General features: G+C 39.4%; 1 protein-coding gene across 1 annotated transcript in view; it reads left to right on the top strand.

Annotated features, from left to right (window-relative positions):
- Positions 1–19,203, top strand: part of uvrag (UV radiation resistance associated gene) — a 339,167-nt gene that overhangs the window by 54,520 nt on the left and 265,444 nt on the right. Inside the window, exon 6 of the mRNA XM_028800118.2 lies at positions 2,623–2,708. Coding sequence (XP_028655951.1) covers positions 2,623–2,708 — 86 coding nt within the window. The remainder of the gene's footprint in view (positions 1–2,622; positions 2,709–19,203) is intronic.

The following is a 19,203-nucleotide window of genomic DNA, read 5'->3' as shown; positions in this document are numbered from 1 at the left end:
TCCAATATCATTTAACTAATACCAAATTATTCCCTTACTTCAGGTCTCTTGTAGCATCTCACATACTTTTGAAAACAGTGTTACATTTTGAGCAGTGAAGTTCATTTTATAATCTAAGTAAAACTTCTACAAAATGTGTATTTTTACCAAATAATACTTACTTGTAAGTGCTTTTCATCTATCCTCTAAATACAGTATACTGTATATGATTCTCTCGGTTTCTCACTACATAGTACCTGTACTTTCCAGATATTTTGTACCTTTTAGCTTAAAGCCATGCTGCTTGTGCTATTTTTATTTATTTTTGGAATTTTAAAAAAGAAGTCTTGGCAATAGTAAATGAACTTTTAGCACACAGACAATAAATTAAATACAAAACTAACTTTTCAATATCCTCCTCATTTAGAATATTCTTTAATGATGCAATAAGTCTGTTTTAGAGAAACAGATTTTTTAAAGTGCGGAAATGCATGAATCTTAGGTTAAAGGAATATTCCACCAAAAATATTGTATGTATTTTTATCTCTTACTTACCCCTGCATTGTTTGTAACAATGTCTGAGCAACATTTAAAGTCATGTTTTCATGAAGAACAGAAATCATAAAATTACTGAAACAGTGGGCTCTAATGGAGACCAATGCTTAGCTTCAGCAAGAAATAACAAAACATTTGTGAAAAATGTCCTCAAGATACTCATGCTGCATAATAGACAGGAATTCAGTCTTGTACTCACAACAGCTCATACACATGTATTTGCATATCAAGATTCTCCATAATAGTAAAACTTTTTCTCTCATGTGAAATATGTTCCAGAACAGCAGTTAATTTTAAAATTAGTACATGAAACAGTCCCCACACCCTTTCTAAAATTTGCTTGTTCATTTGCCCTATATGTGGTTTCTTTTGTGGGTTTCAGTTTTACTGTTTCATGGACCTAATTTAACTTTCTCTATATCAAAAGTGGGCTAAAATGAGAAAACACAGTATGTAGCTGAAAAAAATGCTAACTCCCCACCCCCCATGGCAAGGTAAAGGTATTTTTTGGTAGCCTTTGGTCAATATTGACTTTCGATGACAACAGTCAGCAGAATATTGTGAGGCCATGCTTGCTTCTGTGCTTTTCTGTATAGTGCAGGTGATTAGAAATTGATAGTGAGAACATGTCATTTGGGAGACGTGTGTAGAGTGCCATGGCCTCGATCTGACTACAGAGCCCAGCTTAGGCAAATTGTGTGTCTAGTGTGCAGATGGTACTATGCAATTTAGGACATTTTCAGTTGGCATTAAAGGGAGACTTAGTCTTTTTTTTTTTTTTTAAACTTAATGTTATTATTTGTGACAAAGCCAAGAGGCATCTCTCTGCCTCTTTTAACTAACAGATTGTGCCACCGATGAAGAGTGTAGTCCTGTCAGCAGAATCTTTTGGCCTACATTAAGTAAGAGGCAGAATAGATTATGTGTTTTTACTGATGTAATTCGCAGTGTTCTGGCACTTTGCTGAACTGAAAAATGTACTTATGAAAGTAGCAAATGTGGTTCAGTAGGACTTATCTTATGCCTGTAAAATATCTCATCCCTGGATTTCTGTTGGATTAAAAAAATGTAATAACAATATAAATATTCTTCACTAAGTAATGCAGTCATTTAAAAATGCATGGATAGGTGGATTTTTATACAATAGTATTAGTGTATCTACCAGAATTTAATATTTAAACTTGTGGAAAGGTTTCTTTACCTATCTTAGAGGAAGTTGCCAGTATAAGTAAACAATGACTTTAGGTACAGTAGGATCTGTCATGTGGTCTTGATATAAGGCAGTCTGATGTCATGAAGAGTAGCACAGCAGTTTGTTTGTTTTTTCTCCCACCTGACTTGATGTAAAAAAATAAATAAATAAAAAAGTAAATTTTTCAATAATAATAATAATAATAATACATTTTATTTATACAAGGTGCCTTTCAGAGAACTCAAGGACACAGAACAAACAATAAATAAATAAATAAAAGACACAATTATAAACAACTTCAAACTACAGAAAATCTAAAAATTAAAACCAAACAAAACCACTGTAATCATAAAGAAAAAGAAAAAGCCATTTTAAACAGATGTGTATTAAGTTTACATTTGAAGAATGAATGTGATTTGATGTTTCTGAACTCGGTAGGTAATGAATTCCAGAGCTTGGGAGCAGAACGGCTGAATGCTCTGCTCCCCATGGTGGTTAGACGGGCAAGAGGGACGGTCAGATGGGTGGAGGAAAAGGATCTAAGGTTACGGGAGGGAATGGCAACATGAAGAAGGTCAGACAGATATGGAGGGGCGAGGTTATGAATGGCCTTAAATGTTAATAGCAGAATCTTAAAATCAGTTCGAAACTTAATCGGTAGCCAATGAAGCTGCTGCAAGACCGGAGTAATATGGTGAATAGATGGGGTTCGAGTAATGATGCGTGCTGCAGAATTCTGGACTAACTGAAGCTTATGATGAGATTTATTAAGGAGACCAAAGAGGAGTGAATTGCAGTAGTCCAGTACACAACAAGTAATAATTATTTTTTTATGACATGATGAAAGTTGCTTTTATATTTGTTCTCTAAATATACCTTTCTTTCTTCAACCCAAGGATCATACAGAAAAGAAGAGGAACAGTTTACTTCAAGTGGACCAGAGCTCTGTGAGGAACTCCTACAGTGTGTTTTCTTTATTACGGTAAGTAGAAATACACATACAGTGGTGTGAAAAACTATTTGCCCCCTTCCTGATTTCTTATTCTTTTGCATGTTTGTCACACAAAATGTTTCTGATCATCAAACACATTTAACCATTAGTCAAATATAACACAAGTAAACACAAAATGCAGTTTGTAAATGGTGGTTTTTATTATTTAGGGAGAAAAAAAAATCCAAACCTACATGGCCCTGTGTGAAAAAGTAATTGCCCCCTGAACCTAATAACTGGTTGGGCCACCCTTAGCAGCAATAACTGCAATCAAGCGTTTGCGATAACTTGCAATGAGTCTTTTACAGCGCTCTGGAGGAATTTTGGCCCACTCATCTTTGCAAAATTGTTGTAATTCAGCTTTATTTAAGGGTTTTCTAGCATGAACCGCCTTTTTAAGGTCATGCCATAGCATCTCACTTGGATTCAGGTCAGGACTTTGACTAGGCCACTCCAAAGTCTTCATTTTGTTTTTCTTCAGCCATTCAGAGGTGGATTTGCTGGTGTGTTTTGGGTCATTGTCCTGTTGCAGCACCCAATATCGCTTCAGCTTGAGTTGACGAACAGATGGCCGGACATTCTCCTTCAGGATTTTTTGGTAGACAGTAGAATTCATGGTTCCATCTATCACAGCAAGCCTTCCAGGTCCTGAAGCAGCAAAACAACCCCAGACCATCACACTACCACCACCATATTTTACTGTTGGTATGATGTTCTTTTTCTGAAATGCTGTGTTCCTTTTATGCCAGATGTAACGGGACATTTGCCTTCCAAAAAGTTCAACTTTTGACTCATCAGTCCACAAGGTATTTTCCCAAAAGTCTTGGCAATCATTGAGATGTTTCTTAGCAAAATTGAGACGAGCCCTAATGTTCTTTTTGCTTAACAGTGGTTTGCGTCTTGGAAATCTGCCATGCAGGCCGTTTTTGCCCAGTCTCTTTCTTATGGTGGAGTTGTGAACACTGACCTTAATTGAGGCAAGTGAGGCCTGCAGTTCTTTAGACGTTGTCCTGGGGTCTTTTGTGACCTCTCGGATGAGTCGTCTCTGCGCTCTTGGGGTAATTTTGGTCGGCCGGCCACTCCTGGGAAGGTTCACCACTGTTCCATGTTTTTGCCATTTGTGGATAATGGCTCTCACTGTGGTTCGCTGGAGTCCCAAAGCTTTAGAAATGGCTTTATAACCTTTACCAGACTGATAGATCTCAATTACTTCTGTTCTAATTTGTTCCTGAATTTCTTTGGATCTTGGCATGATGTCTAGCTTTTGAGGTGCTTTTGGTCTACTTCTCTGTGTCAGGCAGCTCCTATTTAAGTGATTTCTTGATTGAAACATGTGTGGCAGTAATCAGGCCTGAGGGTGGCTACGGAAATTGAACTCAGGTGTGATACACCACAGTTAGGTTATTTTTTAACAAGGGGGCAATTACTTTTTCACACAGGGCCATGTAGGTTTGGATTTTTTTTCTCCCTAAATAATAAACACCATCATTTAAAAACTGCATTTTTTGTTTACTTGTGTTATATTTGACTAATGGTTAAATGTATTTGATGATCAGAAACATTTTGTGTGACAAACATGCAACAGAATAAGAAATCAGGAAGGGGGCAAATAGTTTTTCACACCACTGTAGGTACAAAAACAATATGTTGTAATTCTAGTGATATACTGAACGTGTGATTTAATTAATCTACTGTGTCATTGTCTGTTTATCATTGTACTCATACAGTTCAAGATTGTGTGTCACAATGTTGGATCTATCACAGCTTAAATCTTAAATGTGGTATTCCACGTGTAACTGCCAGATGGCACCATTGTCTTATTTGTCATAATTTTTAGTCCATTGTATTCGCAAGAGTACTACTTTTTTGATGGAAAAGGGTTGTATGTTTAAGTATAATTAACGCTATAAAGCAGTTTTCTGTAATTGGGGGAACAATGCCTTTGTTTTTGAGTGTCTTTGTGCCTAGTATGGAAATATATTATTGGTGTGCTTTATTGTACTTTATCTGTATATGCAGACATACATATTTCCATTCTGAAATGATAGTTGTCTTAGGTTTACCCTGACATTTTTCTTGCTGAAATTCCATTGCCTTGCAAGGGTTCTTTTGGCAATCCTGCACTTCTAGTACTGGTCTCCGAATGGGTACCTAGTAAATAATTTCATTCAAAACTTTCACTGTCCTCATCTGCCTTCCTGACCACTACTTGCATCTTTAAGTAGAAACATTGCTTTAGATTACAAAAAGTCACCCACAGCTGATATTTTCTCAATGTCCATCTCACTACCTTTTCGAGACTATCTTAACCAGAGAGAGTGTGGTATTAAATAAAAAAGTCATACAATATAAACTATAATATGTAACATGCAACACATATATACAATATTATATACAATGATATATAATACAACAAACCCCAACAAAATCCAATTTGCGGTGTGAAACACATAACAGTACACTTTGCTTCATACAAATTAACTAGGTCTTCTATATCCTGCATATTAAGAAAATACACGATTTATAGACGGGTCGAAATCTGGCTATTGAAGGGTACATCTGTATTAAAGAGAACAGCCAATTTTCATGCTGATTCAACCTAAGAAAAGTTCAAGACTTTCAAATTAACAGTTGTTGTATATCTTACTGTTTGAATTGTCATCTATTCAATAACTTTCATCCCAACAATTCAGTTACAAGTGATTTTCAGTCACATACTATTTCACTTTACTAAAGCAATTAATTAGTGGTGTGATTATGATGTAGTTTATTGCCAGATACAGCTGAGGGTCATCCATGTTCAATTGAAAATGAATATTATCCAAAAAGCATCCACTAACGGCAACATAGAAAATAAAAAGGGATTGATCCTAAGCCTGACTTAAACATGTTAGTGAGGGAGAACTCTCATCAGATTTCTGCACATACTGGAAATGGTTTGACAGATACAAAGTGAACAGTTAAGAACAGTACCTGGCAATCTGACTATATTCTTCAGACTGTGTGGGGAAATGCTGTGGTCTGTATTATCAAAGGTTGTGGTAAAATCTCAAATATAATGACTTTAGCTTTTCTGATTTATTGGATATTAGAATATTTTTGCAGTGCAAGTTAAGGTTGTTTTTGTGCTATCAATTGGCATAAGGTCCATCACTTTTCATAAGCATTTTTTCAAGATAGATCGATTTATTTTTCTCTGAAATGTTTTGGGTAATCGATCATACTAGGGGTTTGTCTCGTTGTCAGAGAGAAATGCAGAATTTTATATTAACAGTCAGGGCTAACAGCATGTTTGTAGAATTCACTGCCCTTATCATTTGCTGTAATGGTTTTGTGCAAATGGCACATCTGAACAATTATGTGATCTCTAATTATTGTTTTGAGATAAGAAGCAGTGATTCAGCTGACTGGCTATAACAGTGACAGATTAAGAGAATTCAAAGTCTCTCTCTTTGTGCCTTCACAATCATAAATACAGCTATTCTGTATCATTTGGTAATGGAAATAATGAATGTTTGCACTATGATTCAGTTGTTGCAGTTAAATCTGTTGAAAACAGTACACATATTTGGTTGTTAAAATTGCTGCAGTTTCATTAGATTTCTAGTATCAGTAGTTAGAGAGTTGCAGCTGTTACACCACTAACAGCTTGGTAATCAATGCTGTATGTATATAAAAAAAGATATTACTGATATGGATGACCATTAATTTAGGTAGACTCCCTTCATTAGAAGACCATACTAAATTCTACACAGATAGTAACCAGTTAATTAATAAACACATTAAGTGGTTAAAAATGGACAGAACATCACCATATAAAAGCATATACACAATTTTATGTTAGTGTTAGGCATATCGGGGCAGAGTGGCTCTGTGTTTTGGGATCTGCACCGGCAATCAGAAGGTTGCTAGTTCGAATCTTGTAAATGCCAGAAATTACTCTACTCAGTTGGGCTCTTGAGCAGGCCCCTTAACCTGCAATTGCTTTGTCCTGGGCATGATGTTAACCTGCTTCCAGCCCTGCAAACAGGTCCTCCAACTTGCAGGATTAAACTTGGGGGTTGGTGGCAGGATTGGCACTCCAACCATTGTAGAAAACCTCACAGTGTTCCAGTGTGGTGCTGAGGTGTCACCCATTACATGGCTTATCTCTGTCCCAATCTGAGTGGTTTCGTCGTGTTTTGGGTGTGGCAACGCGCTGTAATCGACGCATGCTCCCAATCTCCTCCGAGGTGTATTGTGCTTGTTTACCCACTCAAATTCAGTAATATATTTTCCAAGAGTTATAGCTGCCTTTAACCAAAGTTAATTAGCTTACATTTTCAAGTAAAAACCTATGAACCCTCCAGAAATATCTGGACCATTACTAGTGGAGCAGATAAGTGCAACAATCATTGAAATTGTGTTACAAGAATTACATTTTGCATGTAGACCCTAGTTTATGTATATTTTTTTTGGCATCGTTTTGCTCCAGCTGGTTATTTTTAATAATTTTAGGATGGAAATGTTTATTATATACTGTATATCAACAGAATGCTACAATTACAACTATCATGCTTTTAGAGAGCCTCACACTTTATCTAAAGCAAAACAATGTAAATAATATACTTAAAATACCTTGAAAATACCTATTGATATATATCCATAGGACAGTTTGACATAAGGAAAGCAATTTGACTCATGCCTTAGATGCAAAAAAAAAAAAAAAAAAAAAAAAAAAAAATGAATCTAGCACTTGTATGGGTCTGGGTATATTTTATATAAACAGGTTAAATAACGAATCACTGGTCTACAAAAAAATATTTTTGTTTGCTTCTGGGAACTTCAGAGCATCTCTTTTTTTTTTTTTTTTTTTACACTGATTTCATATATGAAATCGGAATTAAGCTAGCACGTCAGGTTTTTCAAATACACATCATTAACGTTTTGAATATCAATATACAGTAATCCCTCCTCCATCGCGGGGGTTGCGTTCCAGAGCCACCCGTGAAATAAGAAAATCCGCGAAGTAGAAACCATATGTTTATATGGTTATTTTTATATTGTCATGCTTGGGTCACAGATTTACGCAGAAACACAGGAGGTTGTAGAGAGACAGGAACGTTATTCAAACACTGCAAACAAACATTTGTCTCTTTTTCAAAAGTTTAAACTGTGCTCCATGACAAGACAGAGATGACAGTTCTGTCTCACAATTAAAAGAATGCAAACATATCTTCCTCTTCAAAGGAAACAGAGAGGAAAGCAAACAAATCAATAGGGCTGTTTGGTTTTTAAGTATGCGAAGCACCGCGGCACAAAGCTGTTGAAGGCGGCAGCTCACACCCCCTCCGTCAGGAGCAGAGAGAGAGAGAGAGAGAGAGAGACAGAGAAAAACAAAGTCAAAAATCAATACGTGCCCTTTGAGCTTTTAAGAGATCCTACTCTGCTGGGCCCTTGAGCAAAGCCCTAAACCTGCAATTGCTCCAGGGGTGCTGTACAATGGCTGACCCTGCGCTCTGACCCCAAGGGGTATGCGAAAACTAACAAATTCCTAATACAAGAAATTGTATAAGGCGAAATAAAGAACAAAAAAAAAAAGACCAAGTCTGTAGCATTTGTACTGTCCACGGCATCTGGACTTGCATCCACATTTGGTCAGTTGTTCACAACTTTATCCAGTAGGTGAAAGAGCTGTCCAAAAGACCTTCCATTCATCACCAGTCAGTTGGTCTCAGTCTTGCTGGTTGGCATAGTGTTGACTGACCCCAAATACAGCCTGCTTGGTGGGCAGCATGTTTGCATGTTGAAACAGAGCCTCTTTAGTTGGAGGGATAGCATCATATGAGCTATGCTTTCAGGCAAACAAACCCAATCATGCTTCATCTACACTTGTTTCTGTACTTGATCTGTCACACATCATGATCCCTGTCGCTCTGCTATGGGGGCATCTGACTCAGTTTGATGAACACATCACACGCCTCAGGACATATATCTCAGGTTTGCCAGGCAGTCTTTTTCCCTTGGCCGCAGAAGTCACAACCAGTAAAAACATGAAGACTTGATCGTTGGCCAAATGCTACCTACAGCTGCTTCAGATAGATCTCCTGAAGAGCTGGTAAAACATTCACTGTGATCACAAGAACATCAGTATCATTGGCTTTGATCATGATGGATTTCCTACCCTTATCTGTGGCGCCTCAGACATGCACAAAGATCTTGGTGTCGGCTTCCTCCTGAGTACATTTGTCTACACCATTCAGGCTGGTCAAGCATGTGCTAAGGGTTTCAGTGTTTCTTTTCACAATGACTGTGTTCTGTCCTGACATTTGCACAGTCTTGTCTGCCAAAAAGTTGAACAGCACTGTTTTAATGTTATTTTGTCTCAAGAAGCTTTGCCAATTTGAAGGAAGTTTATCCATATTTGTCACCTTGCATTGACCTCCTTGACCTCTTTTTGATCTTGCTTCTTCTTTGAGACTTGATGGATAGTATACAGTGATCCCTCGCTATATCGCGCTTCGCCTTTCGCGGCTTCACTCCATCGCGGATTTTATATGTAAGCATATTTAAATATATATCGCGGTTTTTTCGCTGCTTCGCGGGTTTCTGCGGACAATGGGTCTTTTAATTTCTGGCACATGCTTCCTCAGTTGGTTTGCCCAGTTGATTTCATACAAGGGACGCTATTGGCAGATGGCTGAGAAGCTACCCGGCTTACTTTCTCTCTCTCTCTCTCTCTCTCTTGCGCTGACGTAGGGGGGTGTGAGCAGGGGGGCTGTGTGCAGCTGCTTCCTGAAGGACATGCTGCACAGTGCTTCGCATACTTAAAAGCTCAAAGGCACGTATTGATTTTTGACTTTGTTTTTCTGTGGCTCTCTCTCTGTCTCTTCCTGCTCCTGACAGAGGGGGTGTGAGCTGCCGCCTTCAACAGCTTTGTACCGGCGGTACTTAAAAGCCAAAAAGCCCTATTGATTTTTTTTTTGACTGCTTGCTTTGCACTCCTTTGAAAAGGAAGATATGTTTGCATTCTTTTAATTGTGAGACAGAACTGTCATCTCTGTCTTGTCATGGAGCACAGTTTAAACTTTTGAAAAAGAGACAAATGTTTGTTTGCAGTGTTTCAATAACGTTCCTGTCTCTCTACAACCTCCTGTGTTTCTGCGCAAATCTGTGACCCAAGCATGACATTCTAAAAATAACCATATAAACATATGGTTTCTACTTCGCGGATTTTCCTATTTCGCGGGTGGCTCTGGAACGCAACCCCCGCGATGGAGGAGGGATTACTGTACATCAAAGACAATGTTTGCCCTCTTATACTTAGTGGCATACATGTGTACTTTGGGCAGAAATCTAATGCAACATAATCTTCAAAGGTTTTTGAGCTACGTGTTGAAATTGTATGGATCAAAGCTGTACCATCAGTGATCATGACATCAGCCACTGGCTCATCATCTGTAGCTGTGACATATTCCTCAGTAATTGAAACCAGCTGAGATTTTAGGCAACTGTGGAGTTTTCCACTCATCCTTCAGTGCTTTTTGTTTGGAAGGCTCCACATGAGTTGTTTCCTGTTGGAAGAAGTCTACCCTGTTCTTTTTAATTGGTTCATAGAAGGTGGATACTTTTGTCTCCAAACCCTTCATGAACTGTATAAAATTGGATTGGCCTTTCTCAAAGTGTGACCTAGTGTGACAAAATGAGCAGTATATTTGGTGTCCGTGGAAAACAAGTCTCCACTCTTTTTCTGGAAAGGATTCTGAGGTTCTACCATAACTTTAGTCAGTTTTTTGACTTTCTCAAGGAACCTCTTCTGAGCTTGTGGTGTTTTCTCATGGTGGCTTGTATGCTCACTTGCTTCCTTGGCTTCAGTTTCCGTCTCATATTGTGACGCTAGATGGCTGACTTCAGGACCAGCTACCATTAAACACCTCAGTACTGATGGATCTTACGTAATGCTAATAGCTCCACCATCAGCCTCGATGACAGCATTAGGCTGCTCATGCGCTTGGTCTGTGGCCATTGCTGAGAAGTCATGTCTGGTTTTCTAACTAGATGAAAACCATATACAGTGGAACCACGGTTTGCGAGCATAATTCGTTTCGGAAACGTGTTCGTAGTCCAAAGCACTCGTATATCAAAGTGAATTTCCCCATAAGAAATAATGGAAACCCAGATGATTTGTTCCACAACCCAAAACTATTCATATAAAAATGATTAATACAAAACATAAAGTAAAAATGCATAAAACAAATTATCCTGCACTTTACCTTTGACAAGAATCATGGCTGGTGTGAGTGAGTTTCTAAACTCTTGTGGGATTGCACCCAACGGGACGACACGTGGAAGAGCATCCCAAAGCAATCGCAGTCTCCCAGCGCTGTAGCAGTTCACCCTAAAAGCGAATCTGAAAAGATCGCGGACATGCTATAAGTGCCTGCTGTCAATGGGTGATACAAGGAACATTATAAATGTGCAGGGCCCTGCCTGAGTGCTGTGTCTGTTTCAAGCTGAATAAAGCTGGTGTTGCTAAAGTACTGAGACTCAGCTTTGTGTTTTAGTGTGTAAGACGGGGACTCGCACGTCACAGCACACACAGACACGTGCGCGTGCGCACACACACACATACACACACAAGCGTGCGTACACACAGTCACAATGCTAATGCTGTAGTAAATAGTATACGCTCCTACGGATGTTTACTATGAGTGAGGCACGCCGACTCAGACGGAGAATAGGAGACGATTGCCCACAATCCCGCAGCGAGAGAGAGAAGAACCATCAGCTCAGTTGTGATCATATGACGCTCAGCAGACAAAGAGTATACATACTACTCGTACTGCAAGACCTCGCTCGTTTATCAAGTCAAAATTTATTAAAAATTTTTGCTCGTCTTGCAAAACACTCATAAACCAAGTTACTCACAAACCGAGGTTCCACTGTATAGGCCTAGGCCTGTTACTCTTGACTTAGCTCTCCTCAGTGGTACATCCTTTCAGTTCAGGTGTGGCTTTCTAACTACATCTACTAACTAATATGCTACAAACTAATTGGTATGGCCTGTTAGACAGCATTTGGGACCATAAACTAAACTCCACTACCACCTGGACCTAGATAAAGTTACATCAGCTGACACTGAACCCCATTCAAAGTTCCACAGCAGTGATATCATCAGTGTGCCCTGGTTGTGCAATAGCATTCACTTTATTATATGTATTATCTCATAAAGTTTATATTTACAAGAAAACTAACATTTTTATTGGAATCTGTGACCCCAAAAACCTAGGTGTGGACTATGCTAGTTACGGAGAAATTCATATATATTTGTTCTATGGCAGCTGTCATAGGTGCCATATTTAATATAGCAGCCCAGATATTATCTGTTGTAAAAAATAACACCTCTTTTTGTCTCAGTGGCTCAAAAAATTATGTCTAGAGCCACAAAACATTTTATTATGCCCATTACATGCTGCAGTATGATATTATAGCATTAGAAATGACAGTCATTTTGAAAAATGGCCACCATCTTGAATTTTTTAATGGCCAGCACACTTTTTGAAGAGAGTAGACCCTAAAGAAAATCCTTGCCAACTTTCATGCTTGTATCACTATTTGAACAATCCTTAGGAATATGTGATTATTTGCTGCGCTAACATCATTTTTATATCCAAGGAATCCAAAAAAAAGAGAAGCTATTTGTATATACTGTATCTAACATTAGTAAAATGTGACCTCTCAACCCATCTAGTAGTTTAAATACATAGGATTGTGGTGTCAAATTTAAATATTCTGTTGTGACTGAAACACATGTTAATGATCTCTGTTCAGCTTTCTAAAGCTACATGATAGAATTATGCACATTACCGGTACTTTGGCACTAATTCCTCATTTCCTTCGCTCTTTACTAGTTGTAGACATATTTCATTCTTTCGGAATGTTTATTTAAATGTTGCCAGTATGGTTTAACTACACCTCATATTGCACACTTTTGAAAATTCTAATGCTTTTAATTCTGCTTTGGGTAATGAATATTGATGAAATTAAATCAGTAGTTTTTTTTTCTGTCTTTGTATGTGTGTGTGTGTGTGTGTCCCTCATATACAGAGAAGATAAAGAGTTATTTGGAGAAAAAAATGTCCACAAAGATTGAGATTAATTTTCTTTGACAAATGAGCTAAATGTTTTTTTGTGTTGCAATTGCATTTAAATTAAAAAGAAATGTATTCAAGAGAATATACTGCATTAGGTAGCAAATGTTATTCTCAACTCACTGATTTTCAAGCTCATAATTATGTCATTATGTAACTTTCCATATTTTTCACCAGATTTGAGTAATAAAAATTAGTCGGTTATACCAGGCCAGGTATTTTAACTACAGTTTCATTATAGCTGTTGGCACAACATTACTGTGTGACAAGCAGCAAAAATGCTTAGAAGAACTGCCATTGTGAATGAACAGCTTTAGCATCCATTAATTGAAGAATGTCAGAATAATATTGTGTAGCTTTTAGCTATTAAAGAAATAATTTTCTCACGCTGGCCGACAATACTTCAAAAGTAGGAAATTGCTCAAATTTAGCTAATGTTGTAATTTACTCAAGTCAAGTCAAGTTGGGGAGCATGCATTGGTACAGTGTGTTGCCACACCCACTACATGATGAAACAACTCAGGATCCCGGCTGGCAACCCCCCAGGCAGACATGCGGTTCAGTCCTACCCTCCGGAAATGACCCTCTATCTGCTGCAGCCAAATGTTACGTGGGCAACCCCTTGGCCTGATCCAGCCACTCGGGTCCCCAACAATGATGACCTTGACGAGATGGATCACCCTCGGGGGAAATGCGCCACATGGCCGTAGTGCCATAACTGACGCTCCCTCACAATGCAGGCAATGTGCCTCATTTGGGACTCCATGAGCAACCACTCATTCGACACAAAGTCAAACCAACGGTACCCAAGGATTTTCTGGAGAGACACAGTACCAAAGGAGTCCAGCCTTCGTCTCAGGTCACTGGATAGCGTCCATCTCTCACAACCATATAGCAAGACAGGAAGCACCAGGACTCTAAAGACTTGGACCTTCGTACTTTTGCATAGATATCAGGAGCGCCACACACCCCTTTCCAGCGACCTCATGACCCCCCATGCTCTCCCAATCCATCTACTGACTTTATAGGAAGAGTCACCAGAGACATGAATGTTACTGCCCAGGTAAGTAAACTTCTCAACAAGGTCGACACTCTCTCCTCAAACAGACGCACTGCTGAAGGCTGTGCCCAAGAGATCATTAAAGGCCTGGATCTTGGTTTTTATCCAGGACACTCATAAGCCCAGACACTCAGACTCCTCGCTCAGTCTCTTGAGCTCCCTGATCAGAGCCTCCATTGACTCCGCGAAGATCACAGCATCGTCAGCAAAGTCAAGATCCATGAATCTTTCTTCACCAACAGATGCCCCACAGTCGCTGGACCCCACGACCTTGCCCAACACCCAGTCCATACAAGCATTGCGCAGAGTAGGAGCAAGAACACACCCCCGTTGAACTCCAGAATCAACTGGGAAAAACGCAGAAGTTCTGCCTCCCCTCTGCACAGCACTCACAGTACCAGTGTACAGGCTGGCCATGATATCCAGCAACCTCGAGGGGATCCCGCAAACCCTCAGGATGTCCCACAGGGTAGCTCGATCAACTGAGTCGAATGCTTTACAAAAATCATCAAAGGCTGCAAAGAAACTCTGCCGATATTCACGTAAGCGCTCCATGAGAACCCTGAGTGCCAGGATGCGGTCGATGGTAGACTTCTTAGACGTAAAACCAGACTGTTCCGGTTGCTGGTAGGTGAGCAAGTGATCACGGATCCTTTTGAGAAAGACCCTAGCAAGGACCTTACCCGGCACCGAGAGCAGTGTTATCCCCCTGTAGTTGCTGCAATCCAGGCACTCACCCTTCCCTTTCCAGATAGTTGGGATGATGCCAAATGGAAGCAGCCTTACCACCATCCTGGAGAAGTTCACCCCAGATAATTTACTACTGAAGAAAAAACATTGTCTAAAGGTTTGAGCCTGTTCATTGTATAATATTTGCAAAAAAAAAAAAAAGAAAGATAGTAGGAGAAGGACAAAATTCTTTTTCACAACACTGTATTATTTTGAATGAGGCTATGAAATAAAAATAACTGGAATTTGAGAAGGAAATGGTTTCAGGCTTCACAAAGATTGTTTTTACTAATAAATGTAATATCTTTTAAAAACCCAGGATTTGAACAAAGTTTTCTCCATCTGTAGGGCAGCAGTACTAATCACAGGGCAACTATGCTATCCTATTATTTTATTTTGAATGTATGGAATAATTTTTAGAAAAATGTCAGCCAACATTCAATGTGAAAGCTGTAGGATTTTGAGCTTCAATGTGCTGGCTCGAACACTGTTTTTTCAGTATGTACTCTTGTATTTCTTGGACAATGTTTTCAACATTTTCCTTCTTTGACACATTTCTTAATTGCATCATAACACTCAGAAAATGAGTAACTAGAGAATAGATCTTTATTTTACCTGTGATTAGGTTTCATCATCATTTTTATTTTTTTTTTGTTAATTGCCAAGTTTGTAAACAAGCAACAGTACCATCTTGTGGAAGAAAGAGTTATATTCTGTGATAGTCACTCGATTTGACATTTTGCTGGAGTGTTAGCAGTTGACGCTACCTACTAGCAAGTGGTATATTAGAAAACATAATATTGTTTTTCTTCTTTTCTGTGCTGTTCTAAATTGTAAACTCCCATTGCAAACTATTGGTAAATTAGTGCCAGTCCACAGAAAGGGTTATAATACTTTTTTTTTTTATAAACTAGGGGGCTTTGGCCCCTGCTCGCTTCGCTCGCCAACCCCTGTGTTTGGTTTTCCGGATACACACTTTTAAGATTTTTTTTTTTTTTCTTTGAATTGTTACCATTTCATTAGTTTCACTTTTATTTCAGAACTTCTGTAAAAACAATATTTGTAATCTTGCGAGTCCCAATATGCTGAATCTTTTTAATGAGGTCAGGATAGGTTTCTCTGTTTGGAATTTCAGCACAGACAAAACGATCTACATCATCAGCAGTTAATAATTTTTTTTTTACAAAGTAAAAAAGTAAGTAGAGTTCTGCATTGGACTCCTGTCTGTAAAGTCGTGCTATTTTCCTCTCACAGTTCCAAAAGTACATGGGTTTACCAAGGTGATACTCCAGCTTTTGTCTAGGTTTTTGTACAAGGGCTAAGCAGAACGTTTTTGACTTCTTGGGTAAATGTAGCTTTTTAAATAAGCAGACAGATAAATACAGTATATACATGAACAAAGTAACCAATAAATGCATGTGCGGTAAACTCCGTTTTTGAAATTCTCAAGATTCTTTATTTGTCACATGCGTAGTTATACAGGACAACACGCAGTGAAATGCATCCTGATCCGCTTATCAAAAACTGCAAAGTTAGAAGAATATCAGTTAGATTAACAAAAAGTCATAGATTGAAAGGTAACAGTATAGTAGAACATAATAAATAAGTACAATTATGTGAATAAAGTAGAGTTAAGTGTTAAGGTGCAATAGTGTAGTAATTATTGTGCAAAACCAAAGTTAGACTGGTGCATAGTTAAATGAGGCAGTTTGTTTGTTTGCGCTACTGTGATCTTTACTTTCTTTTTTTATATTTTCTAATTTTCCTACTTTCATATCCTTGAAATTTCTCCACATGTGTATAGCGCTTTTTTATTTTTTTTGAGCCTTTCTAATTTCACTGGTTTCATAGTCTCTGCTCTGCTCTGGATCTGTGTATGCTCAAATCCTTCACAAGACTGAATGTTTTGCTACCTATTGTCCTATTTGATAGATCGTAAGTAGGGCATGTCTTTGGTCTCGCGGGTAGATTGTAAGTAGGGCATGTCTTTGGTCTCGCGGGTCTTTAAAATGTCTTACGAGAAGATCATGTATCGTAGACTTGCTTTTTGCTTTCCAGGACAGGATTTCTTTTTATAATAGATAGATATATATTAAACAAGGCACATTTTTGTTAACAACAATATATTTATCTGACTCACTTGACAGGAGTTATCTGTGTAGTTCCTCTTCCTTTTGCCTACTTCAAAATAATCATCATAATAAGTCCTAAGTTAACTCTGTTAGTATACTCTTGCTCTAGCCCTTTTCTGGTTTGGGGCTATCACTCTTACTTTTTGCCAGCGTGCTTCTCTCCTACTCCTGTGTCTGTGAAACTATCCCATTAACGTTGGTGATACGCTATCAGGCAGAAATGTAGGCAATATATAGTGGTGCGGGATCCTACAGTTATTTGAAGGTAACCAACATATTATTACACATGTTAAGCCTGACTATACACATTCTAAACTAGTTGTTCCAGTTACTAAGAGTAAAAAGAACAGTAGTTTAGTACTTGTCCTGAATACTTGCGCAGCAGGAAAACTGCTATTCAACTGCAACTGTGTGATTAAAGCAAGTAAAAAGCTCATAACAAAACACTGGATTCTGGACTGGGGTGTGTTCACTAAAACTGGAGGGTGTCTTCATTATAATTCCCTTGATCTTTATCCATTTTGTCAGTCTCTGATGGCACTACAGGGTCTAGACTTAACAAAGTCTATATCACACCAAAAATATGGGACACATATACTGTCAGAGGGTATGTGAAGTGACATATCCTGGAGCTTATGATATGCATGTATGTGTGTGAGTCATCTTACTAGTAAGCCCACGATTTGCCAGCGAATCGGATATCCAAGAATGGCAATCAGTTTCTGTTCTGTCTGATATCTGGACGGATGACATATCATGGAGGGTGGGTGCGTCTGGGGACATGTCATTTAATTACATACGCATATCTGTAGTAAATCCGTCTACTGACTTCATAGGAAGAGTCACCAGTGACATGAATGTTACTGCCAAGGTAAGTAAACCTCTCGACAAGGTTGACAACTCTCTCTGCAAACAGACACACTGCTGATGGCTGTCCCAAGAGGTCATTAAGGCCTGGATCTTGGTTTTTATCCAGGACACTCGCAAGCCCAGACACTCAGACTCCTCGCTCAGTCTCTTGAGTGCCCCAATCAGAGCCTCCATTGACTCCGCAAAGATCACAGCATCGTCAGCAAAGTCAAGATCTGTGAATCTTTCTTTACCAACAGATGCCCCACACCCGCTGGACCCCACGACCTTGCCCAACGCCCAGTCCATACAAGCATTGACAGAGTAGGAGCAAGAACACACCCCTGACGAACCCCAGAATCAAATGGGAAAAAAAACCGCAGAAGTTCTGCCTCCACTCTGCACAGCACTCACAGTACCAGTGTACAGGCCGGCCATGACATCCAGCAACCCTCAGGATGTCCCACAGGGCAGCTCGATCAACTGAGTTGAACGCTTTACGAAAATCGACAAAGGCTGCAAAGAAACTCTGCCGATATTCATGTTTGCGCTCCATGAGAACCCTCAGTGCCAGTATGCGATCGATGGTAGACTTCTTAGGCGTAAAACCAGACAGTTCCAGTCACTCGTATGTGAGCAAGTGATCACGTATCCTATTGAGGACGACCCTAGCAAGGACCTTACCCGGCCCCGAGAGCAGTGTTACCCCCCCTGTAGTTGCTGCAATCCAGGCGATCACCCTTCCCTTTCCAGATAGGGACGACAAGTCCTTCTTTCCAGTTAGTTAGGATGATGCCAGTCTCTCAAATGGAAGCAAAGATTGCTTGCAATGCCAGGAGGACAGCCTTACCACCAGCCTGGAGTAGTTCACCCTGGATACCACAGATCCCTGCAGCCTTCCCCCCCCTCAGCTGGTTCACCACCTGTGCAATCTCAGTGAGATTGGGTGGTTCACAGCTAATTAGAGGATCAGCCTCAAGAACCGTGAACTTGAGGTTCTTCACTGTTGGCATATAAAAAGGCCCTAAAATCGTTATATGGAAGTAATTGCAGAGAAGTCCTCATTGTATATAGAACCAGTAACCCCGCGATTCTCGAAAGAATCGCAAATCCAAGAATGGCAATCAGTTTCTGTTCCGTCTGATATTTGGAGGGATGAAATATCATGGAGGGTGGGTGCGTCCTGTGAAATTTTTTATTTAATTAAATAAACATATTTGTACTACAGCGGTTTCTTTTTGGAGCTGTGACTCATCTGGTTCTGGTGTTTCAGAGGCGCGTTGTAGGCGCTTTCGTTTATTGTTTTTATCCATGCAGTCTCTTTTTTGTTTTTCTATGGCTGTGTCTTCAGCCAGAAGTCGTTTGCTGACGGCAGCAGATTCGCATGCTGAAGTGACCATGGCGGCGGATCCGGGCATGGAGGGCTACATCACTGAACGAAGGTGGTATATTCGGTGGTGCGGGCGGTCGCGTTCGGGCGGCTGTACAACCTGGCGTGCACGCTTTACCTCAGGTTTAGTTCACAGGTCGTAGCCATACGGGCTTGTTTTTGTATTTCTAATCGTTGAGCTGTTTCTTTTTGGAGC

The sequence above is a fragment of the Erpetoichthys calabaricus genome, chromosome 4 (genome assembly GCF_900747795.2).
Source record: "Erpetoichthys calabaricus chromosome 4, fErpCal1.3, whole genome shotgun sequence".
Taxonomy (NCBI): Eukaryota; Metazoa; Chordata; class Cladistia; order Polypteriformes; family Polypteridae; genus Erpetoichthys; species Erpetoichthys calabaricus.
This window is presented reverse-complemented; position numbering and strand designations above follow the sequence as displayed.